Raw genomic sequence first — 25,483 nt, forward strand, 5'->3', positions numbered from 1 at the left:
ACCTAACAAATAAATAAAAATGAACTAGCGTTGTAAAATTTAAAGGATTCATAGGGTGTAATGTATATACAAACCATATTGTGTTGAGCTGGGAAGAAACTAATTCTCACAACCTGGGAGGGTCATTCCCATCTTCCTTACTAGTTGATTAGTAATCAGCAACTGGGAAGGTGACTGTTTACAGCAGACTAAGGTGTCTCCCATTAGACAACAGATTGGGAAATTCTTAGTTCTTGTGTCTCATTTCCTCCAGGCTGTGGAGCTGAGCAGATTGTTGCACTACATCCCAATCTTCAAGTGGTGAGAAATTCCAGGGGTTCCAGGTGCTTAATCAGGGTTCCAGTTTCCTTTTGGAAATGAGGCACAGCGGAAACTGTGATGCCTTTATGATACATGGTTTATTTACATATATATATACCGGTACAATCTGGGCCTATGATGGAGGGGTTCACAGCATTAACACCCCAAAAGAATCTTGTTTCTCCCATGGCTGCAGCCTTGGATTCAAATGGAAATCAAACATTACTCTCTGAATCTCTCTCTCCAGCAAACTATTGCATTGAGCCCAACCAAAACTATCCAGTTAGCTGCGAATGTTTTCAGTGGTTTGGAACCACTGCTGATAAAGATTTATGCTATGCCCAAGATTTCCTATATCATTTTATCTCCGTCAACCATTTCCCATCAGTTAAATAGAATCACAGAGAGACACTCTCATTGTTCAATTTTTTTGTTATTTTTTTAAGAACAAAATGTTGAGTTTTAAAAAATAAAAATAAAATGTACTATAAAGCAACAGAGAATAATATTGGGGTGGAGTTGTCATTGCAGCAGGAATAAAATTAACAGAAGGTTCAATACACCTTTGCATCATTTTCAATCATTCATGTAGAGCAGAGATGATAGGAGTTGTAGTCCAAAAACAGCTGGAAAGCCAAGTTTGGGAAACTCTCATTTAGAGCATATGTACCTGGCTCTTCAGCCAAAAAGGCTTCCAGAATGACCTATATAATGAAAACAAGATGGTCCCTACCAGACTTACAATCTAAAAGAAAAAAAAAGACATGACACACAACGGAAAGGGTAGAGGGAGGGAAGAGCAAAATCAAAATCAGGCACCAATTTATTAATGGTTGTTCCTGTATTGACCATCTGGCACAGTTGAGGGGCAGGAGGTGCCTGAATAAGCTGGGCCTCAAGAAAAGCTGATGGAATGAGCCTTCTGCTTCCTGTATCTCCCACTGAGGCAGCCTGCTGGAATGGCTGCCCCCAGTTGAGAGCTGATGGCAATGAAAATAGATTCCATGAAATGACATTTTGAATATAAGACACATATCAATCAGATAGCCCCATCACCTAGAGGTATGTTTCTTTGGGGGCCTGTGCAATGTGCCATGTTTATTTTTTAAGCACATGAATGGAGAATATGCAACATCAAAATGGTCTTATTTCATAACTCTTCACAGAAGCTTCCTTTCATGGCTTAAATGCTCAGACAAGGCAATGTGCTATACTCTCTCAAATCATCCCATGTTTGACAATTTTGAGTCTGACTGAAGAGCCAACAGCTCAGCCAATATGTTGTACCAAATGAAGTCAGTGGAAATACAGTTGGGATAACATATGGACCATCTTCTCCATGTATTTAATAGAGATTTGTTTTTGTACATTCTGCTTTGATGGCCTTCTTGAGATGCCCACCTGTCAGTCCAATCAGATTGGCCACGATTGCAGCACATATTCATTCCAAGGAGTAGGATCTTTTGGAGGTGAGGTGTACATTTTAGTAGGCAGCAGAATCCCAGACTGCCAATGATCTATCTCTGAGGCTTTTACTGGAATGTTAACTGGATGTCTTATTTTTTTATCTATCCAATCAGAACAGTGAGATCAAAAGGATTCATGGGGTGTAACATACATACAAAGCATATTGTACTAAGTGAGAGAGAAACTAATTCTCACTACGTGGGAGGGTCATCAAACTCGATTGCTAGCTGGCTAGTAATCACCAACAGGGAATGCAAGTGTTTACAATAATTGAGGTGTCCCTTATATGACAATATGACAATAGATTAGGAAATTGGTGTGTCTCATCTCCTCCAGGCTATAGAGCTAAGAGTATAAAAGGCTCCTCGTTTGGGGAGTCTTTCACACTCATCCTCTTCTGAGACATTTCTCCCTTCAAGAACTGGTGAGTTCCCGGGGTTTTCTTTGGGAGGTTGTCATAGAGAAGCACTCTGTGAACCTTAAGACTGGGGGGGGGGGGAGAGAGAGATCATTTGCTTGTGGTTGGTGCTTTTGAGGTTTTCCTATACAACCACCACAGGTTAGTGTAGAATGCATGGTTAAGGAAACAAGAAAGCAAAATGTGAACCAGAGGCCTCTGTGATTCCTTTACTCAAAAGAAATCCTAGCAGAGAAGAAGCTGCAGTGAAGGTAGGATATTGATGAGATAAAAAGCTCTCCTCAAATTCTCAAAGGGTTTCTTCCAGATGTTCCCTCCAGATGTTGTGGACCCAACTGCCATCTTCCTTGTGCATTGGCTATGGCGACTATGGCAGTTTGGAATTGGACTCCAGAACATCTGGAAGGATCTATGTCTTTGGCTGTAGAATGAGGTGGGGACATAGGAAGGTGAAAAAAATGCATCATTTCAGGATGCAAGTATGAGATCTAATTTTTGATGGTGTCCATGGTGTGTGTGTAAAAGCTTGCATGCACAATACCTGCACCACAGGAAGAAAGAAGATATATAGACTTTTTCCTTGATACACTGCGTAGATGGAGATTTCCTGTAAAAAACTAGTACCTCCATGTGAAGTGGTGAATCTCTTCTACCATTTCAACTTTCCAGTGTGTATCGCTCTATCGGATGGTTGAAACTGCATGAAAAAGTAAATACTAGAGCTGCTCACACAAATAAACATATAGATGAACATATACTGAGTTGCACCATTGGTCAATCAATCTACAGTAGCTCAGTATTGTCTTCACCTTGTGACCCTCCAGATGTAGTTGGACTCCATTCTCATCAGTCATGCCTAGTATGACCATTAGTTGAGGGTGATGGGAGTTGTGATCCAACAGCATCCAGAAGCATAGCTGTCAACTTTCGGATTTGAAAATAAGGGATCAGCAGCCTCACCTGTCCCGGGGACAGTCTACGGCAGGCATAGGCAACCTTGGCTCTCCAGATGTTTTGGAACTGCAAATCCCATGATCCCTGACCACTGGCCCTGTTAGCTAGGGATCATGGGAGTTGTAGTTCCAAAACATCTGGAGATCCAAGGTTGCCTATGCCTGGTCTAAAGGTAAAGGGTAAAGGGACTCCTGACCATTAGGTCCAGTCGTGACCGACTCTGGGGTTGCGCGCTCATCTCGCATTATTGGCCGAGGGAGCCGGCATATAGCTTCCAGGTCATGTGGCCAGCATGACAAAGCCGCTTCTGGCAAACCAGAGCAGCACATGGAAACGCCGTTTACCTTCCCGCTGTAGCGGTTCCTATTTATCTACTTGCATTTTGACGTGCTTTCGAACTGCTAGGTTGGCAGGAGCTGGGACCGAGCAACGGGAGCTCACCCCGTCACAGGTATTCGAACCGCTGACCTTCTGATCAGCAAGCCCTAGGCTCAGTGGTTAAACCACAGCTCCACCTGGGTCCACGCCACGGTATATCTAACAATCCAGGATAGCAGCGGGAAACGGCACTGGAATAAGGAAATTTCCAGCAAAAAAAGAGGAAAGGTTGACAACTGTGGCTTGGAATAAGGGGGGAGGGTTGACAGCTGTGTCCAGAAGGCATGACATTGGCTACCTCTGTTATAGCCCTTTTATATTTGAGCTGTGGAACTGCCAGGGTACAATACACCGGGGCTTCAAAAATCTTGCTTACAAAACATTGAAATATGCAGATACTTAAAACTTTGATTTAATCCTATGGTTTCAGATTACCCTCCAATCCTGCAAAAATGGCCAGTGGTGGTGGATACAACCAGTGCTATGCCCAGTGTCCTGCATCTACAGTGACCATCCAGCCACCACCTTTCGTCCTGAACATCCCAGGGCCTGCACTCTACTGCCCAGACCAGCCTTTCGCCATTGAGCAGTACAACCCCTGTGCCCGAGGTGGTTATGGTGGTGGCAGCGCCGCTCTGTATGCTAACGACTTCTCCAACTTCTACTCTCGGGCCCTGCCAAGCAGCAACTACAGCTACAGCACCTATCGGTATTAACAACTGTGGGAGAATGAGAACAAACCAGAAGACGTCATAGAGATCCAGAAATGTCATTGTTTACGAAACAATTGAGCTTCCACTATGTCTAATTGCTATTTGCAGTCAGAAAAGGGGGGGGGGGCTAAGCTAGTTCTGTTGGGATACAACATTTGCTATTAGAGTTTAGTTTCACCTTGGGATATTTTCATGGGGAAAGCTGTTTGTGTACAGGAAAGCCGTTTGTTTTGCAAAAGTGCCTTTGTGGAATGTGCTGCTTCTTGTCTTTGTTCATATTAAAATATTATTAATATTGCATCTTAACAACTTACTGGCTCATTTCAATTCATACCTGGTAAAGTTGTTGTTGTAATAGGTGTGAACAGCAGAAAAGGTTTTATTTCAATGCCTCACATCACATCCACACTATACATTGAAAGCACCCTTATACCACTTTCTCAGTTCCACTCGGAGATGCCCTGAATTGAACATTGTGATCTTTCGCTTGCAAAGCACGTGCTCTACTAACGAACTATGTCCTGCCTGGAAAAGAAATAGTTTTCTCTATACATACGGGCACAATGCTCTCCATGAGGAATCCTTGATCATGAATTCTAGTTCATCAGTGTTCTTGAAAACCAAGTCCCAACAGTCAAAATCAGAATGGCCAATAGTCAGGGTTCAGAGGAGTTGTAGTATAGTAACCTCAGGAGAACAACTGGTTTTCCCCAACCTTGAATTAAAAGTTGAGTCCACGCACCACAAATGTGGAACCTAAGCATCCCTCTAGATTTTGTTGGACTACAATTCCCATCAGCCCCAGCCGGCATGACCAATAGTCAGGAACAATGGGAGCTGTAGTTCAACAATGTAAAATAAAAAAATTCCTTCAGTAGCACCTTAAAGACCAACTAAGTTTATATTTTGGTATGAGCTTTCGTGTGCATGCACACTTCTTCAGATACACTAGAAACAGAAGTGTCAGACCCTATATATATACAGAGGGTGGTGGGGGTGGGTGGGAATGGGTGGTGGGCTGACCACCCATTCCCACCCACCCCCACCACCCTCTGTATATATATAGGGTCTGACACTTCTGTTTCTAGTGTATCTGAAGAAGTGTGCATGCACACGAAAGCTCATACCAAAATATAAACTTAGTTGGTCTTTAAGGTGCTACTGAATGAATTTTTTTATTTTGCTTCGACTCAGACCAACACGGCTACCTACCTGTAACTTCAACAATGTACTTTGATTTCAGATCCCATCATCTTCAGCCAATACAGGCCAATGGTGGGGATGAGAAGAGATGTGTTACAGCAATATCTGTAGGTCCACTGGTTCCTTGTCTTTGTTCTACTCTGACAGTTTGGGGTCTACAGGATCTATCCCAGTCTTATCTGGGGATCCCCTGAATTGACCTCTGTGGTAATTTGTAATTCTCTACCACTGATCTATGTCCTTCTCTTGAAACATGGAGCAGAGATGCATCTCTCCATTCATAGAGACATATTACACGCCATGAAGAATCCCAGACATTGAGTTGTAATTCATCAATGTTCTTGAATTCCAAGTCCCTTTAACTCCAGCCAGCAAGGACAATAGTCAAAGGATGAGGGGAGTTGCAGTTCTGCAATGCAGAGAGGGCTACTAGATTTGTGCCATGCTCTACTGACAATGAGAGGATCTCCAAGGTCTCAAGCAAATGTCTTTCCCTGCATTTCCTTCTTGAAAGATCCTTTGAAGCTGCAGCCTTTAACTGTGTAGACAGCTTCCTATGTTCTTATTTGAGAAAGGCCACAGCTCAGTTATGGTGCGCTTGCTTAGCATGCTGAAGGTGGCCAGGTAGGACTGAGAGAGGATACTATCTGAAGCCCTGGAAAGCCACTGACAGTCAGTATAGATTCCATACCAGATGGACCTATGTTGTGACTCAGCACAAGGATGTAAGCTTGCTTCCCACATTCCTAAGGGTAGCTTCCCATCTGTCATCCCTTGTATCAAATGGCTGTGAGAAGTTGGACAAACACTATAAAGAAGCCTCAGAAGGTAACCTCTGCTTCATTCTTAACCACACTAAACATGGTCAGTCAAATGGCCATGGTACAAGAAAGACCAGAATACAATAACCATGACCAACCCAGTTATGAGATGCTGCAAAACAGTTCCTACATATCCCCAGACTGGTGACTAGCTAACCCCATGCTGTAAATTCTAGTAAAAGCATACCCTCAAAGTGTCTCAATTTTCCAGGGACAGTCCTGGAATTACAAAAGCCATACCAACTTCTGATTTGATCCCGGAATGTCCCTATTTCCCCCACCAGCACTGCAGCCACTGAGGTCAGGGAGAAGGATGAGCTGGTGCTTGTTCTGAGTGATGGCAGTAGTGGTGGCTACAAGAGAGCATCTTGTTGTCTCTCCATGGTCTTCTCCCTTGGGCAGCTCGTGTCTCATAGAGGAGAGGCTGCAGCCACCGAGACCCAGCCCTATGTGGTGCACCGGCTCTGAGGGGCAGGCGGAGGGCAGGGCCACCCTGGGTGGGAAGAAAGGGGGAATGGAGCAAGGAGTCTAAGGGGTTTTCTCAGGATGGTGGAGGGTGTGTGTCCCATTGGTGTAGTGATGGTGTAGTGATGGTGGCACTTGACCTTCTTCCGATAGGAAATGATCTGTGGTTCAGGGGACAGAAATGTGAAGGTCGAGGAGGGTCATTCCTCTTTTCACCTGAGGAATGTTTGAGCGCATGGCAGAAGATGAGCTTCAGAGAAAAAAAACCCTTCAGAGGCATGAGGTCGGACTTTTAAGGTTGCCGTTGTCTCCAGTTCCTATTGACATGTCCCACACAGAAGCTCAGTGCTAAGGTTCCTCATCTTCTTGCTGCTATTGACTGAAGTGCCCTGTTGAAGCGTCCTAACTGTTCATGGGGTCTTTCTTCATCCCTGCATATGGGCTGAAGAAAAAGCTCTATCCCCCACCCCACCCCACAAAAATATAACCTAACCCAATTGTCCCAATTCTTTCCTATTCACTTTTAGGGCATCACCCATAAACTGAATCTAGCTTCCACCCTTTTGAAGATAATCTGGCATCCTTAATCCTTTCTAAAGTGATACTTAACTAGCTTGCTTAGGAAAGCTGCCAATAATTGTGGGAACTTGTTCTGCTACATTTTGGGAGGGGGTGGTGAAGGGATATTTTCTCCAAATACAATCCCCCAGCTTTCATTTCAAGATGGAGCTGGGTGTTTTGAGGGGTGAGGGTGGGTGGGGGGTTAACAATGATGTAATGGATTGCAGTCTATCTGAAGAAAAATATATATGCATTCATTTTGATCTTCTCCGGCCAAGGTTAAATATAAACAAGGTCACGATAAATTCTGCACACATTTTGTCTGAATTTTTCTTCTTCTTAAAAGTCATGATTGCATAGAGCCGATCCAAGACTATTCACAGTTTTGTGTGGACATTTTCAGCAGAGTAGGAATGAAAACTTACAACTCCATTTCCAAATATTGATCAACACTGCTTGAAAAATAATCACCATTTCCATTGCCCTCAGTTGCCCTCAATTTCCTTTTGTGACTGTCAAAAAGGATATGACTCCATCCTGTATTTGTGCCTTTCATTTTTTTTGCCCAAGTGTAGTACCTTACATTTCTCCTTGTTAAAATTCATCTTGTTTGCTTTGGCCCAGTTGTCTAATCTGTTAAGGTCATTTTGAAGTGTGATCCTGTCCTCTGGGGTATTAGCCACCGCTCCCAATTTGGTGTCGTCTGCAAACTTGCTCAGGATGCCCTCAAGCCCATCATCCAAGTCATTGATAAAGATGTTGAATAAGACTGGGCCCAAGACAGAACCCTGTGGCATCCCACTGGTCACTACTCTCCAGGATGAGGAGGAGCCATTGATGAGCACCCTTTGGGTTCGGTCAGTCAGCCAGTTACAAATCCACTGAATGGTAGCATTGTCTAGCCCACATTTTACCAGCTTCTTTACAAGAATATCATGGGGCACCTTGTCAACGGCCTTGCTGAAATCAAGATAGGCTACATCCACAGTGTTCCCTTCATCTACCAGGCTTGTAATTCTGTCAAAAAATGAGATCAGATTAGTCTGACATGACTTATTTTTCAGAAACCCATGCTGACTTTTAGTGATCACAGAGTTTCTTTCTAGGTGCTCACAGACTGTTTGCTTAATGATCTGCTCTAGAATCTTTCCTGGTATTGATGTCAGGCTGACTGGGCGGTAATTGTTTGGGTCCTCTCTTTCCCCCTTTTTGAAAATAGGGACAACATTTGCCCTCCTCCAGTCTGCTGGAACTTCGCCTGTTCTCCAGGAATTTTCAAAGATTATTGCCAGTGGTTCTGAAATCACCTCTGCCAGTTCTTTAAATACTCTTGGATGTAGTTCATCTGGCCCTGGAGACAGAAAGATCGAGCGTCAATGCAGTACAGTGGTTAAGAGTGTCTGACAAGGACCCGTGAGACCCATGTTTAAATTGTCATTCAGCCAAGAAACTCACCTTGAGCCAGTCATTGCCTTTCAGCCTAACCTACCTCCCAGGGTTGTTGTGGGGGTTAAATGAGGAGGCAGAGAACCATATATGCCACTTTAAGCACATTGGAGAAAAAGGTGAGATATAAATGATATTATGGTTGTCTCCAAATCATCCTCAGAGTAGGAATAGGCCCGCTGAAATCAATAACCACGCCTAGCAAAATTTGATTTGATTTATTTCCGTGGGTCTACTCTGCATAGGACTGAGCTAGAGGTGATTCATCCATTCCACTATGCACCGGAATGTCATGCTGTCGTGGTGTGTCAACTGGAAACATTGTTCATTGATTTATCCCTATAGAGACATAATATTTAAACAATCTATAGGGTGTGACATATAGAGCAACCACACCATGTTGACCCAAGTAGAATCTGTCACTACCTGGGAGGGTCTTCTTTCCTCGCCTTACTCGCCGACTTGTAATCAACAACAGGGAGGGGTAACTATCTACAATCAGTTGAGGCATCTTCCATATGACAACGGATTAGGAAACTTTCTATGGGTGTGTCTCATCTCCTCCAGGCTATGGAGCCAACAGTATAAAAAGCTCATCCTTTAGGTAATCTATCAGATCAATCCTTTGCTTGTCCCTGTGAGAACTGGTGAGTACTAGAGGCTTTCTATGGGAGGGCATTGTAGAGGAGCACTCTATGAATCTTAAGAATGGAGGCATTTTATATGATTGGAGAGGGACTTCTTGGTTTTGCATCCATGCATGGTTAAAAATACAAAAAGGCTGAATGTTGAGCTGAGGTCTTTGTTTCTTTGTTTCTTAATAGTGTTAGTGGAGATGCAGTTAACATGATTGTAAGAGAGCGCTGAGCTGAAACATAAAATCTGATTTCTCAAAGGTTTCCTTACAGATATTCCCTCCAGATGTTGCGGACCCAACTGCCATATTCCCTCTCCATTGGCTATGGTGGCTAGGACTAGTTGGCACTGGAGTCCAAAACATCTGGAAGGAACCATCTCTATGGCTGTGGAATGAGTGGGGCGCGTAGAAGTTTGAAAGGATAGGCAGTTTCAGGACGCAAGTAGGGGATCAAATGTTCTTCCCCTATGAATAAGCCTTTCATTGTTTCCATTTCATTCACAAGCCACTTTAGAGGGTTTTGAGCTATGGTTTCAAAATGAGGTAATAACAAGGTCAAATAATGGACAGTACCATTTCAGGGTGCAAGTTGGGGGTCATATTTTTTTCAGTGTTCCCCTATACAACAACCAATACAAAGAAGACTAGCACTACAGGGAGAAAGAAGCTCTACAAACTTTACCCATGATGCACTAATAGTATCTCCAGCTGAAGTGGTGACTCTATTCTACTATCTCAGTTTTCTACCATGTGTTTTCTACCAGTTTTCTACCATGTGACTATCTAGTTGTAGCTGGACTCCAGTTCCTATCAGTCAAAGATGATGGGAGTTGTGTTTCAGCAACAGCTGGAGGACACCACGTCTTCTACTCCTATTCTAGCTCTTGTAATACGGGTGGGGAACCTCTGACTCGCAGCCTTGATGCTATCAGTGAAGCCTCCTCATCTGGCCCACAGAACACTGAAATCTGCAAAGGGCTTAATATATTGCTTTAATTCTAGATCCAATCCTGTTGTTTCAGATTACTCTCCAATCCTGCAAAAATGGCCAGTGGTGGTGGAAACAACCAATGCTATGCTCAGTGTCCTGCATCTACAGTGACCATCCAGCCACCACCTTTCGTCCTGACCATCCCAGGGCCTGCCATCTACTGCCCAGACCAGCCTCTAAGAGTTGAGCAGTACAACCCCTGTGCCCGAGGTGGCTATGGTGGTGGCAGCTCCGCTCTGTATGCCAGCGACTTCTCCAACTTCTACTCTCGGGCCCTGCCAAGCAGCAACTACAGCTACAACAGCTATCGGTATTAACACCTTGGGGAGAATGAGAACAAAGCAAGAATATGTGATCCAGAAATGTCATTGTTTACCAATTGGTTGAGCTTCCACAGTAGCCATATATATACATATCTTAAGGCCTAAAATGAGGACACTCAACATGCCTATCTGATGTTGCACTTCTGTCTACTTCTATGTGTATGTCAACAGGTCAACAGTGCTCGGGTCATTTTGCGTGAAGTATGTAATATATTCACCTAATACTTGATCCTTCTTTTCTTTCTGGGATCTGCCATTTGCTAACAACCTATAATTTTGCTGTCAGAGGGTTTCATGGGGAAAACTGTTTGCGTTCAGGAATGCCGTTTGTTTTGCAAATGTGCCTTTGTAGAATGTGCTCCTTCTTGCCTTTGTTCATAATAAAATATTATTAATATTGCATGTCAACAACATCTCGGCTCCTTTCGATTCACAGCTAGCAAAACAACCATAGTGATGGGTGCAGGTGGAGGAAGGGCTTTTATAGCACACATTGGACTCTGCTCACAACCTCAGCACACATTGAAAGCACTGTCATACCACTTTAATAGCAATGGCATCCCGAAAAGAATATGGGAGCTGTGGCTTGTTATGTGTGCTGACCTCTCAGACCTACTACACTAGTAGACAAAATTGCGGAAACCTTTTGGAGAAAGCAGGTTCTCCCCCTAGAGGAGAACATGGGTTGAGGAAGGGTTAACAAGACATCCCAGGGTTGGACAGGTGGGTCAGTTTGGATGGCCACATGTGTGATTCGTGGGTGTGCTGTTGCTGGGGAATTTTGCATGTAGCAAATGAATGAGTGACAGCTTTAGCCCTATATGCTTAAGCGAGCAGCTTTCTGTTCCACTTTTGCTGCTCGCAAAGAATCTCCTGCCGCCCTCCTCTAATTTTAGGCGTTCTTGCATTGACCTCGCTGCACCTTTCATGGGGTCGTTCGTTTTGGATCAGGGGCCTGGTAGGAATTTGCCCACTTGGCTGATTGGTTGGTGCTGGGAGGGGGGCGAGGGGGGTTGCCTACTGCGTAGCAATAAGTCACAACTTGTAAGGTTGGCGGTTAGGCACTGGTTCAAATTAATTGGTGGAGGGGTACGGATTTTGGCTGGGCCTGCCCCTCAGGGTTGCTGCTGCCCATAGCTGCCAAGTTCTCCCTTTTTTTAAGGGAAATTACCTTATGCTGAATAGGCTTCCTCGCGAGAAAAGGGAAAACTTGGCAGCTATGCTGCTGCCTTCAGGGGTATTCCGTTAAAGGAATCCTGGGGCTCTACATGTTTGTCCGTTTATCCCCGTTAGGGGCCAGGACCGCACATGAGCCTCGGGGAGCATCTGAGGGATGAGGTAAAGGGCTTGGGCCCCTGCCCCGATCTCTCCCAGAGGGTGCTCACCTACTGGCTCCCCTACTAGGCGGGGGACAGATGGCAAGAACCAATGCCTTGTTCACTTCATAGTACTATTTTACATCCCTTTCTGGGTGACGAGTCAACTCTTTGCACCATTTCTTTAATTTTATTACGCTTTACAAGCTCACTAAATGAAAGAACAACAACAAAAAAAAACCCCAACCAATCTGACAGCAATCACATCACACACTGACAAATGTCCTCCTTATTTATGTTGTAATAAATAATCCTTCATAAAAGTTATTGCATTACATTCTTCATTAGATTATCTTTCCATTGATATATAATTTTATGGTGTTACTCAAAAAGCAAGAAAAAAACAAGTGGTGTTATGAGCCATCATTGGCAAAACAAGATGACACCTGAATGGCTCTCTAAACACTTATGTTTTCTAGTTATTTGGCTATAACCTTTGACAGAATGCATATAATGCCAGAAGAGTTTAACATCATTATTTAGCGAAGCATTCAGTAACAGGGACCAGGAGTTTTCTTCACACTTCCTTTTTCTCATAGCCAGTAGGGCTTTGTACTCTTTTTAAATTTTGAAATAAGTTGGAGGTAGATAATTTAGGCCAGCGTTCCTATAGGCCAAATAAGAGTCCCTTAAAGCTTTCTTCTTCAGGATTTTGCAATGCAGAAAATAGAATAAAAAACCAAAGAGGAAGCCATCAAATCTAGCATGTGAGGAGGCCACTTTAACTAAATTGTATAATTCAGTATATAAATTATTGTTTTTAATAATTGTATTAATTCAGGCTTCCTCAAACTCGGCCCTCCAGATGTTTTCAGACTACAATTCCCATCATCCCTGACCACTGGTCCTGCTAGCTAGGGATCATGGGAGTTGTAGGCCAAAAACATCTGGAGGGCTGAGTTTGAGGAAGCCTGTATTACTTACCTTCCAAGTCCCAGACTGCAGAATCTGGGACCGGCAGCCGTGTGACACCGGAAGTTGCGTCGACGTAACTTCCGGTGTCGCTTTGTCCTTCTATGGGCACCAAAAATGGCCGCCGCCGGCTTCAAAAGTCGCTTCTACGCATGACCGGAAGTGCGTTGACGCAACTTCCGGTGTCGCTCTGCCCATCTATGGGCACCAAAAATGGCCGCCGCCGACACCGGAAGTCGCGTCTACGCACTTCCGGACATGCGTAGGTGTGACTTTTGAAGCCGGCGGCGGCCATTTTTGGTGCCCATAGAAAGGCAAATCAGAAAGAAAAAAAATGGCCGCCGGCAGGAGAAAATAACAGAGAAAAACGGGAGACGAAGTGATACGGGAGGCCACCGGGAAAAGGTAAGTAAAAAACGGGGGTTTCCCGAGGAAAACGGGGTACTTGGCAGCTATGCTGTATTAATTGGCTAAAATTGGCTTTGTTATAATAAGGCTGTTATTGGAATGATATCGGAAAATCAATGGAGCCCTAAACTAGTGCCTTTTAAATTGTCTGGACTACATCTCCTGTCAGTGACAGCCAATAGGGCTAATGCACAATGTTTATGGTAACTTGATGCATTTATTTATTCCATCACATTTATATCCTACCTTACTTCCATCTTGCAAACCAAAGTAGCAGGCATATCCCAACCTATCAGGGATCACTTATTAAATGCCTTTATGGGGATGTAAAACATGGAAATGGAGCCAATTTTCTTCCAGAGGGTGTTGGGCTCCATTTCCCATCAGCCCCAGCTAGCATGCTCAGTGCTCAGAGATGATAAGAGTTGCCACCCAGCAACATCTGGAGAGCCACAGGTATCCTATCCCTGATTCGATATGAAGTGAACTACATGTATACCCCACCTTTCCTCCAAGGAGCTTGAGGTGGCATGCACAGTTCTACCCCTCTTCATTTTATTTTAACATAACAATCCAGTGAGATTGGCTTGGTTGAGAGAGAATGGCCACCCATCCAGGCACTGACCAGACCCAGACCTGCTTAGTTTCAGGAAGATGATGACCTTGCGTCCCTTCACAGCACACCCTACAGCGACGTGAGACATGAAGGTACCGTCTTAGTGGGTCAACCTGAGATATTAGGGACAAATGAATATATAGCACAGGAGAGTTGTCCGAGGGGAAGTTTGTGGTTATCTAAGACATGTTTTTTTGCTTCATCTATGACACAATGGATAGTGAAACTGGTTTTGACATTCAAGCCCTTTACGGCCTAGGACCCTCGTATTTACGGGACCGTATCTTCCGGTATGCCCCGCGGAGGACCTTAAGGTCCATAAATAGTAACACCTTAGAGGTCCTGGGCCCAAAGGAAATTAGATTAGCCTCAACTAGAACCAGGGCCTTCTCAACACTGGCCCCGACCTGGTGGATTACTCTGTCTCCTGAGACCAGGCACCAGGGTCCTGCGGGACCTGATTTCTTTTTGCAGGGCCTGTAAGACAGAGTTGTTCTGCCTGGCATTTGGCCTGGAGCCAACCTGATCCCCTCCTCCATTTTCCCTTTCTTTTTCCCTTTTGTATGAGGCTGCATTTTTAATTTTAATGTATTTAGTCTTCTTGTTGAATTGCATTTTAACTAGTTGTTTTATATTTGGTGTTAGCTGCTCTGAGACATGCCTTCAAAAGTCCAAAACAAAACAAGCAGCACGCAAAGGCACCAGATTCAATCAAGTTTCAATCAAGTATTATTAATCCAAAGAGAAAACAATAAGAGAACCATATACAAGTGCTGACACAGGAGCCAAAATCAAACGTTAAACAGATAGCATGTACAAATTAAAGGCAAACCAGTCTTTATAGTCTTTGAGGCTATATAGCGGTCAGCAAAGTGGCAGCAGGTCGAACGAGGTGTCAATGGTAGTAGACAGGCTGCCGGCGTTTTTTTGCCTGTTTCGCCCATATGACAGGCTTCTTCAGTAGTTTCTCCTTGTGCTTTTATGTTTAGTGCATTCACTGGTGGTATAAACCAGGTCTTATTAGTATTCAAACTAAATCACTAATATACATATGAACAAAACAAATATCAAAGACAGTACTTACAATTTGTATGAAACCACTTATCTTGGCTTAGGCCACAATGCTCAGGTTTTTTTTTTCAAAAGGTTCTCTCATTTACATATTCACTGGTAATACAAATCAAATTCTGATTATTGTTTGAAATAATACAGTAATACAATTTCTAAAATACATGTACATATACAGAGATACTTACATTTCTTGTATTCAAAGTATTTTTGGTTTGAGCATGTATTGACTAAGCAAAAATCCTGTGTTTGGAGCACACTTATATACAAAAAGTTGGTTCACAGGTGATAATAATTAAAGATGACAATTAGGAGGGGGCAGAAGAATGTGAGTACTGATAACACTTACAGTATCTCTATGATTACTGTATGTTATACTGCTGGTGTGTTCGTTTAAATGAATACAGAAAGGTCAAGATCTGAGTTTAAACCGTCCGGTTGTAATGTCTTAAACATAAAAATCAATTTAGTTTCTTGTTGTCTCAATATTTTTGGGATGTCCTGCTTGTGGTATTTCTTGGGTGTGTACTGCCATAAGCCAAAAAACATTAAATCGGAGTCACTGTGTTTCATTTGTAAAAAATGAGGTGTAAGAGGGGCTTCCATCACTTTATTGCGGATGCGTGATCTGTGTTCCCCTATACGTACCTTTAGTGCCCGCGTGGTGCTGCCTACATACAGTTTGTTGCAAGGGCACCGTATGCAATAAACTACGTTCTTGGAGTTGCATGTGGTCATGGAGTTGATTTTAAAAGTGAACTGCATATGTTCACTTTTTATTTCTTTTACTTGTAAACTGTAGGGGCACATATTGCATGAGCCACATCTATAGTGGCCTTTAGTGACAGTGGATGGTGATTCCAAACAATCAGCTTTGACCAATTGATTGCGCAAAGTTCCTTTCTTCCTCAACCCTAAAAGGGGGGGATCTTTACAGCCAGGTATGTCTTCCACAATATGCCAATGTTTATATATAATGTTTCTAATGTGGCTGGCCAGGGGTGTGAAATCCATCCCCATGACCAGGCGGCTGGGTTTTCAGTTTTAGATGCTATCAGACCGTGTTTCAAGCAAATTTTTTCGGTTGCGACTGTCTACACGTCTATATGCGTCCTGTATAATACAATTAGGGTAACCCCGGTTAACGAGAGCTTTTTCTAGCTGATAAGCCGCATTTCTATAGTCTCTCTTGTCCGTAGCATTCCTTTTCAGTCTGATTAACTGTCCGTATGGTAAATTTCTTTTTAAATGAGAAGGGTGACTTGAAGAGTAATGGAGTAGGGAGTAACAATCCGTTAATTTCTTATACGGTTTGAATGCCAAGGTGTTTCTATTTGAAATGTAAACCACTACATCCAAAAATGGAATTTCTTTTTTGTGATACTGACAAGTAAATTTTAGGTGGGAGTCCAATGTGTTCACCCATTCTTGGAATGCAATACATGTTGCTTCAGATTTAAAAATTATGAGCAAATCATCAATGTATCTTTTAATCAGAATGATGTCATTTGTAAAGGGGTTAGATTCAGAAAAAAATGTTTGTTTTCAAAGTCAATCATGTGAATGTTTGCTACCGATGGGGCCAATGCCGCGCCCATGGCAACCCCCTTGGTTTGGATGTAGAAGTCATTTTTATACCTGAAGAAATTATTTTCAAAAACAATATCCAGTAATTGGATTAAAAAATAATAAGGAGGGGTTTGTTCTTGTCTGGAACGTAGTAAATTTTCAATGGTCCCTCTTATGGTCTCTAGTGGAATATTAGTGTAGAGAGAACCTACATCGAGTGTTGCCAGGATCGCTCCTCTAGGAAGTGGAAGGTATGTGGAAAACATACCTGGCTGTAAAGATCCCCCCTTTTAGGGTTGAGGAAGAAAGGAACTTTGCGCAATCAATTGGTCAAAGCTAATTGTTTGGAATCACCATCCACTGTCACTAAAGGCCACTATAGATGCGACTCATGCAATATGTGCCCCTACAGTTTACAAGTAAAAGAAATAAAAAGTGAACATATGCAGTTCACTTTTAAAATCAACTCCATGACCACATGCAACTCCAAGAACGTAGTTTATTGCATACGGTGCCCTTGCAACAAACTGTATGTAGGCAGCACCATGCGGGCACTAAAGGTACGTATAGGGGAACACAGATCACGCATCCGCAATAAAGTGATGGAAGCCCCTCTTACACCTCATTTTTTACAAATGAAACACAGTGACTCCGATTTAATGTTTTTTGGCTTATGGCAGTACACACCCAAGAAATACCACAAGCAGGACATCCCAAAAATATTGAGACAACAAGAAACTAAATTGATTTTTATGTTTAAGACATTACAACCGGACGGTTTAAACTCAGATCTTGACCTTTCTGTATTCATTTAAACGAACACACCAGCAGTATAACATACAGTAATCATAGAGATACTGTAAGTGTTATCAGTACTCACATTCTTCTGCCCCCTCCTAATTGTCATCTTTAATTATTATCACCTGTGAACCAACTTTTTGTATATAAGTGTGCTCCAAACACAGGATTTTTGCTTAGTCAATACATGCTCAAACCAAAAATACTTTGAATACAAGAAATGTAAGTATCTCTGTATATGTACATGTATTTTAGAAATTGTATTACTGTATTATTTCAAACAATAATCAGAATTTGATTTGTATTACCAGTGAATATGTAAATGAGAGAACCTTTTGAAAAAAAACCTGAGCATTGTGGCCTAAGCCAAGATAAGTGGTTTCATACAAATTGTAAGTACTGTCTTTGATATTTGTTTTGTTCATATGTATATTAGTGATTTAGTTTGAATACTAATAAGACCTGGTTTATACCACCAGTGAATGCACTAAACATAAAAGCACAAGGAGAAACTACTGAAGAAGCCTGTCATATGGGCGAAACAGGCAAAAAAACGCCGGCAGCCTGTCTACTACCATTGACACCTCGTTCGACCTGCTGCCACTTTGCTGACCGCTATAAAGCCTCAAAGACTATAAAGACTGGTTTGCCTTTAATTTGTACATGCTATCTGTTTAACGTTTGATTTTGGCTCCTGTGTCAGCACTTGTATATGGTTCTCTTATTGTTTTCTCTTTGGATTAATAATACTTGATTGAAACTTGATTGAATCTGGTGCCTTTGCGTGCTGCTTGTTTTGTTTTGGACTTTTGAAGAAATTGGCAGCATTAGCCCATTATCTCTGTTTCTGAGACATGCCTTGGCTGGGGAGAACGGGGTATAAATAAAAATTATTTATTATTATTATTATTATTATTATTATTATTATTAAAAACCCACTCGAAATTCATAGCAGGTTATTGCATTGCGTCAAGGCATGACAAAGAGTCCCCTGGCCTATGGAAAGTAGTTGCATGATGTTGACACACCAAAATTTCAATGCCTTTCACAACTGTAGGCTGTCAAGGCAAAACTCAAACCCAATTCCTGCAGGCTCAAACAACTGAAGAATAAAAGGTAGCTTGAGAAGACCCTCAAACATTATTTTGGTGTGTGTGGTCTCTCTGCAAATCTTACCTACTTGAGAGGATTGTACACAGTAGTGGCCAGTCCATTACATGAAACAGAGCTCTCACTCAGCCTGTAGCCACCTCTCAACTGCCCTGCCTTTTTCAGTACAACCAGTCGGGGGTAACACTGCCAATCAGATTCCTCCTCCTTAGTCTTTTTGTTGCCCTAGTGGAACTCAACAAAGAGGAGGAGGATGTGGACAAAACTATAATTCTTTGCCTCTAGCTGCCCTCAGCTCTGGCTCCACCTACTGTCAACCTCCCTGCCTTTTGTCCTACTGCTCGCAATGGTTACCCAACCTCCACTGATGGTACTACATCACCTCGTGTACCTCTTAAACTCATTCAGAATATCCCTGCACAGCTTGCGAGGGAACAGATGGGGGAGCCAGACCCAATGCAGATCATTCAACTACTGGTATCTGCAATTCAACACATTTTACGTAACTGGGACAGCATGGCAGCAAATTCCGTACAGTCCAATCCCACAGCATTGCAGTGAACTCCTGGTAGGAGGAAACATCACAACAGAGTAAATGATATGGTTCCGCGCCATGCAAATCTTGGTCAAGATATTGGTCTGGGATGGAACCCTGTCATTATCTCTCCTCATGTGATGCTTTGTAGTGATTTTTTTGCCACATTCTTCAGCAACTGTAGCACTTTACGCCAGAATGCTTCAACCCAAGCAAAAAGGATGGGGGAGAAATTCAATCCAAAGCCAAACTTACCTAATTTGCATAGACCCAAACCCAACAATTTGCAATGAGGTTTCCAGCTAAGTAAGTGTGCAAAAAAAAATTGCACAAGTGTGTATATAAATAGACATATTTATCTTATCTTCCTTTCTTTGTTTTTTTATTTGATCAATGCATTCCAAAACTATATGAAGGTAAATGAAAATGAAAAGCTCCCCCCTTCCTCTCTGAGAGATGAAGTCTGCACCTAGATCTGAAGTCTGCATCAGAGATCCAAGATTCAGGAATACATAAAGAATAATACAAAAAAATAGTCAAACCAACCATTGATGATGATGATTTAATAAAAATAATAATTTTGTATACCACCCTTCATTTGAAGATCACAAGGTGGTTCACAACATAAAAATACAAAATTATTTTGGTTTTTCCTTTCCATTTTGCTCTTGCTGTTCACACATATTTGTAATTTCTATTGTCTTTTTCCTTAATTAATTATTTTGAGCACTGTCATATAAACTACTTTTAAAACAACAATAAAACCCTAGCAAGTTTTTACACAATACATTTACGAAATATGTCCACTCCAGGCACATGTTGTATACCTTTTTTATGAGGCGCTCCAAAAAATTAAAATAAAACGAAGCCACCCCATCCTTTTGTATTAAAAAATGGAGAGGGGGCACAAAACGTGTTTAAAATGCTTTTAACAGGACCGTGGGAAGGAAGAAGGTCAGAGGGGAATGGATGGATGACTGAGGACCAGCAAGAATAGGATGGGATGGAAATAGCTACTCAACCCATCCCTAATTAGCCTCCTTATTTCCTGGTGCTTCCTTGCTGTAATTGTGAAACAGCTCTGGCATGCAAAGATGTTCTTCTAGGGCAGCCTCTGCCAACGTGGCACTTTTCTTGAACGCTGGAGTTTGTGCTTCAAAAGTTCTGGAGAGCACCAGGCTGCAGAAGAAGCCAAACTTCCCGAGAATCACTGAACATTATGTCCTTTTGTGGATATTTGAAAAACAAGAATTTGGAGGACATACCATGAGAAAATTACAATGATTGGCTATGATCTGGAACATTATGTATACTGGTATAATGGGCCATATTATACTACATTATACTCACAGTAGACCCATTGAAATCAATGGACCTGTTAGTCATAGCTATTAACGGCAATGGGTCTACTCTGAGTGCAACTAGCACTGAACCAACCCCTACAATGCCATCACTGCTCCAGATGCCCTTCCTCTGCGTTCCGATTGTTTATGAACAATGCAATGCGAGATTTAAACATCTAGGATCATGTTTCATTTTCATGAACTACATTATGTGTTATTTATTGCATCTCTATTTCAAGTTTTTCAAGTTTTTCTCCAAGGAGATCAAAGTGGTGTATTTGATTCTTTGTTGTTGTTTAGTCATTTAGTCATGTCCGACTCTTCGTGACCCCATGGATCAGAGCACGCCAGGCACTCCTGTCTTCCACTGCCTCCCACAGCTTGGTCAAACTCATGTTCGTAGCTTCGAGAACACTGTCCAACCATCTCATCCTCTGTCGTCTCTCCTTGTGCCCTCAATCTTTCCCAACACCAGGGTCTGTTCCAGGGAGTCTTCTCTTCTCATGAGGTGGCCAAAGTATTGGAGCCTCAGCTTCAGGATCTGCCTCAGCTTCAGTTGTTTGATTCTACCCCTCCCCATTTGATCCCCACAACAAGCCGGTGAAGTAGGTTGGGGTGGCAGGCAGTAGCTGACCCAAGGTCACTCAATAAGCTTCATGGTCAAGTAGGGATTTGAACCCTGGTCTTTCCCAGATCCAGGTTTGACACTCTAAATGCTGTACTACACTAGCTTGTTTGCCCCCACTATGGAACATTGCAAAACAGTAAACATTTTGTGCCCCCTCTCCATCAAACTTTTTAAAAGAATGCCTTCCTATTTCATATTCCCTTCCAAAGATCGTATCCCATTTGCCTGCCCCATATATATGTTCCTAGACAAGGTGATTTCCAGCCACCATGAGATCTAGGAAGATATTCTTTTATTTGTAGCCGCTTTCCCAAAAGGCAAGCTTCTTTCCTCAGCCTTTGGGAGGAGTGGAGTGGCATAACAGAAGCCCAGATTTCTGTGATTCAGCCTTTTGGCCTCTCTCTGGTGATAAAAATCTGCAGCTGTAATGATGTGTGCATAATAATATGCTCTGGAGACAAGTGAATGCCTATTTAATACTTATGGAGAAGCAGCTAATTAATTACGGTAATTCGGGGTGTTGTCAATGCGGTGTAACGTCATGGTGTCAGCTTGTTAGGACATGACCATAGAGAATGTTTGGGGCTAGGTTTTCTGGGAGGGATGTAGATGAGGCAGCAATTTCTCCAGGCAGCATCCTGGGAATTCCTTTATTTCTTTATTTTAAGTAACTCTATGTCACCTTTCCAGGGCAAAAGTTCTCCCAAGGCAACTTACAAAACAAAACACAATACTATGCAACTCTGAGAGGAGTAGGGAGTCTCCCAAACCCTCTTAGCACCATTAACAAACTACAGCTCCCAGAATCCTTTGGAGGAAACCATGACTGCTTAAAATGGAATCACACTGCTTTAAATGTATGGTGTGGATGTGGCCTAAATCATTGGCGTCCACAAATTTTACAGAGGCTACTCTGAGTAGGACTACCTTTGGACACAACCCTAAAAGTCCCAGGCTAACACATTCCAATAAAACACAATAAATACAATTGAGTTGTGTGTGTGGAATAGAAGAATTTAAGCCAGTGGCTCCCAACCTTTTTGGTATGGCAACCCCTAGGTTCTGATACCGCCTTAAACAGTCGGTGTTTCCCCCAAATAATCCTGAGGAAAGTGCTATATTCCTGCATATAAGACTACTTTTTAACCCAGGAACATCTTCTCAAAAGTTGGGGGTCGTCTTATACGCCGGGTCGTATTTCTTATATGGCGAGTATATCCCAAATTCTATATTTTAACTGGAAAAATTGGGGGTCGTCTTATATGCCCAGTCGTCTTATATGTAGGGTTGCCAGACTCAATAGAGGACAGGACTTCTGTGCCTTTAATTGCCCTGCTCCCTTTTGAGTCTGGAAACCTTAAAGAGAAACCAGCAGACCCTTTGCTTGGAAATTAAACAAAGGGTCTGCTGGTTTCTCTTTAAGGTTTCCAGACTCAAAAGGGAGCAGGGCAATTAAAGGCACAGAAGTCCTGTCCTCTATTGAGTCTGGCAACCCTATCTGAGAGTGTTTAGGAGACCAACTGTTTCCCTAACACAGTTGCAATTTCCAGAGAGGTTTAACAATCAACCCTTCTTCCCAGTCAACTCTTAGAATTGTAGCTCTGTGAGTAAAGGTAAAGGTAAAGGTAAAGGGACCCCTGACCATTAGGTCCAGTCGTGACCGACTCTGGGGTTGCACGCTCATCTCGCATTATTGGCCGAGGGAGCCAGCGTATAGCTTCCAGGTCATGTGGCCAGCATGACAAAGCCGCTTCTGAAGAACCAGAGCAGCACACGGAAACGCCGTTTACCTTCCCGCTGTAGCGGTTCCTATTTATCTACTTGCATTTTGACGTGCTTTCGAACTGCTAGGTTGGCAGGAGCTGGGACCAAGCAACGGGAGCTCACCCCGTCACAGGGATTCGAACCGCCGACCTTCTGATCAGCAAGCTCTAGGCTCAGTGGTTTAACCACAGCGCCACCTGGCTCTGTGAGTAGAATATGGAAATAGGTAAGCCACATGGGACAAATACAATGAGGCAGACAGGCACGGGGGAAACAGTTCAGGAAGGAAGCCTCAGCAAAAAACCACCCTCATAATGACTTGTTGGTATTTCTCATCCAGCTGAAGCAGTTTTTGCTGTGACTGGGTGGGAATTCTCCAATGGAATTACTTTAACAGAAGTCAAGCCAAAACTTGACAGCAATTATGGTTGACTGACTTTGGCATTCCCCAATACATTCCACAGTGAGCAATTGCTAGTCATGTTTGACATCTGTTTTGAAATGCACCTTCTGATCACAGTAGCGTGTTTGTCAAAATCCCATAGGAGAATGTATGGGGAGTGCCAAGTCAGATTTATACGGGATATCATGAAAAGTTTTCAATACTGTTTAAAAGAAAGTTGTGTATAAATAAATCAGGAAATACAATATATTGGGTGTGTGTACAACTAAGTCCTTCTCAGAGTAGACCCATTTGAATCCATAAAGGTAAAGGTAAAGGGACCCCTGACCATTACTATAGGTCCAGTCGTGACCGACTCTGGGGTTGCGGTGTTCATCTCGCGTTATTGGCCAAGGGAGCCAGCATACAGCTTCCAGGTCATGTGGCCAGCATGACAAAGCCACTTCTGGCAAACCAGAGCAGCACATGGAAACGTCGTTTACCTTCCCGCTGTAGTGGTACCTATTTATCTACTTGCACTTTCAAATTGCTAGGTTGGCAGGAGCTGGGACTGAGCAACGGGAGCTCACCCCATCACGGGGATTTGAACCAATGACCTGCTGATCGGCAAGCCCTAGGCTCAGTGGTTTAACTCACAGAGCCACCCACGTCCCCATTTGAATCCATAGCCATGACCAATTGGGACTTTCTTTCAGACAAGCCCTCTTCCTACTGAACATCTGAACTGAGACTTAAATAAATAAATAAAATCCAGCAGCAATTTTAATTAATGCTTGATTTTATAGCTTGAACTGATTTTGTTGTATTGTATCTTTGTAAACCATTTAGAGACTAGTATAATTTAGTGGTATATAAATTGTTTCCATAAACAAATAACAATACTAGGTAGGACTTAGTTTTATACATACCTCTTCTTTCTGTAACATGGCTCCCCACCCTCTCAAGACATTAACATTTCCTTCAGAGAGTTGGGTGGAAACTCCATAGCAAATATGGAGGGTAGGAGGAGAGGGAGAGGTTTTATGAGGCTGATAGCCCACAAATTCCTTCCTTCCTTCCTTCCTTCCTTCCTTCCTTCCTTCCTTCCTTCCTTCCTTCCTTCCTTCCTTCCTTCCTTCCTTCCTTCCTTCCTTCCTTCCTTCCTTCCTTCCTTCCTTCCTTCCTTCCTTCCTTCCTTCCTTGAAGACACATCTTCTTTTCCCTGGCTCCACCCACCAAAAGCATGAGGGGTGTTATGTACTGAGCTGAATCCTAGAACAATAGGATTCAGAATCAGCGGGAGCTACCCAATCCAACTCCAGGTGGAAGTGAATCCGCAACCTGATTGGCCTGCTGGAGCAGCCAATCAGGCGGCTGGCAGAAGTGAATCTGCTACCTGATTGGCCTGTAGGAGCAGCCAATCAGGCTGCAGGCAGAAGTCAATCCATAATATAATTGGCCCACAGGTGTAGCCCTGAAGTAGCCAATCACGCAAGGCCCATTGTGTAAATAATGTATATAAGCAGATGGTTTGGGGAAAAGAGCCATTCGTCTTCTCTTCTCCTCCTTGATGACTATGAGCTGAATAAAGAGCATGAAATTCACTCTTGACTCCGAGTATATTTCAAGGACCCTTTCAGATGATCCTTGAGGAAAATGAAGGATGTAGTGATCATTTTGAAAAATCGGGTTCTCCATAATGGAGAGCACATGTTGCGGTGAGATCACCTAAACTGCCTCCATGTTGTGGGGCAGGACCGTTTGGATAGCCACAACACCCCATTGGACGCCCCTCGGTTGCTGGGGTAGAAATTTGGCTTTGGGGAAGGCTATTGGCTACCGAGGGGCTATTTAAGCAGCTGCACATCGCGTGGAGCTTCCTCTTCGTCAAAACGTGCATCGGATCTCCCGCCCACCCTCCCTATATTTAGGGTTGTTTGTCTGGCCTTGCTATGCCTGTATAGGGGTCGTCTTTTTTGGAGCAGGGGCCCAGTAGGAATTTTGCCATTTGGCTGATTGGCTGCTGCCGTTTGGTTTTTGCCTACTGTGTGGCACTTTTAATTTACAAGTATGCCCTGTGAAATTTTAGAACAATATATTTAATATCGTTCTAAGAATGTTAAACTGGTCAGTGTAGATCGAGCCAGGGCTGCCTTCAGATGTCTTTTAAATGTCAGGTAGTTGTTTATCTCTTTGACATCTGATGGGAGGGTGTTCCACAGGGTGGGCGCCACTACCGAGAAGGCCCTCTGCCTGGTTCCCTGAAACTTGGCTTCTCGCAGCGAGGGAACCACCAG

At 43.0% G+C, this 25,483-nt stretch overlaps 2 protein-coding genes across 2 annotated transcripts; one reads left to right on the forward strand and one right to left on the reverse strand.

The window, feature by feature from the left end:
* Positions 1 to 2,048: 2,048 nt before the first annotated feature.
* LOC118076503 (uncharacterized) lies at positions 2,049 to 4,539 on the forward strand. Its single transcript, XM_035099308.3, has 2 exons — positions 2,049 to 2,191; positions 3,948 to 4,539. Exon 2 carries the CDS (start codon positions 3,970 to 3,972, stop codon positions 4,231 to 4,233), a length of 264 nt encoding a protein of 87 aa, XP_034955199.1. The 5' UTR covers positions 2,049 to 2,191; positions 3,948 to 3,969; the 3' UTR covers positions 4,234 to 4,539.
* Positions 4,540 to 15,279: 10,740 nt separating this feature from the next.
* LOC148683182 (uncharacterized) lies at positions 15,280 to 20,455 on the reverse strand. Its single transcript, XM_088659926.1, has 3 exons — positions 20,420 to 20,455; positions 16,234 to 16,440; positions 15,280 to 16,041 (listed from the first exon to the last, which is right to left on the reverse strand). Exons 1-3 carry the CDS (start codon positions 20,453 to 20,455, stop codon positions 15,451 to 15,453), a joined length of 834 nt encoding a protein of 277 aa, XP_088516052.1. The 3' UTR covers positions 15,280 to 15,450.
* Between the last annotated feature and the right edge of the window lie 5,028 nt (positions 20,456 to 25,483).

This window comes from Zootoca vivipara, chromosome 16, assembly GCF_965207765.1.
Source record: "Zootoca vivipara chromosome 16, rZooViv2.hap1.1, whole genome shotgun sequence".
Taxonomy (NCBI): domain Eukaryota; kingdom Metazoa; phylum Chordata; class Lepidosauria; order Squamata; family Lacertidae; genus Zootoca; species Zootoca vivipara.

What these genes read in the sequence shown, in the direction of transcription:
- LOC118076503 (XM_035099308.3), top strand. Translation starts at nt 3,970, where the DNA reads ATGGCCAGTGGTGGTGGATACAACCAGTGCTATGCCCAGTGTCCTGCA.
- LOC148683182 (XM_088659926.1), bottom strand. Translation starts at nt 20,455, where the DNA reads ATGACTAACAGGTCCATTGATTTCAATGGGTCTACT. An exon ending in TTGATTTCAATGGGTCTACT is followed by an intron (nt 16,441 to 20,419) that starts GTGAGTATAATG and finishes TTTACTTGTCAG; the next exon opens with TATCACAAAAAAGAAATTCC. An exon ending in CGGACAAGAGAGACTATAGA is followed by an intron (nt 16,042 to 16,233) that starts AATGCGGCTTAT and finishes GCCAGCCACATT; the next exon opens with AGAAACATTATATATAAACA.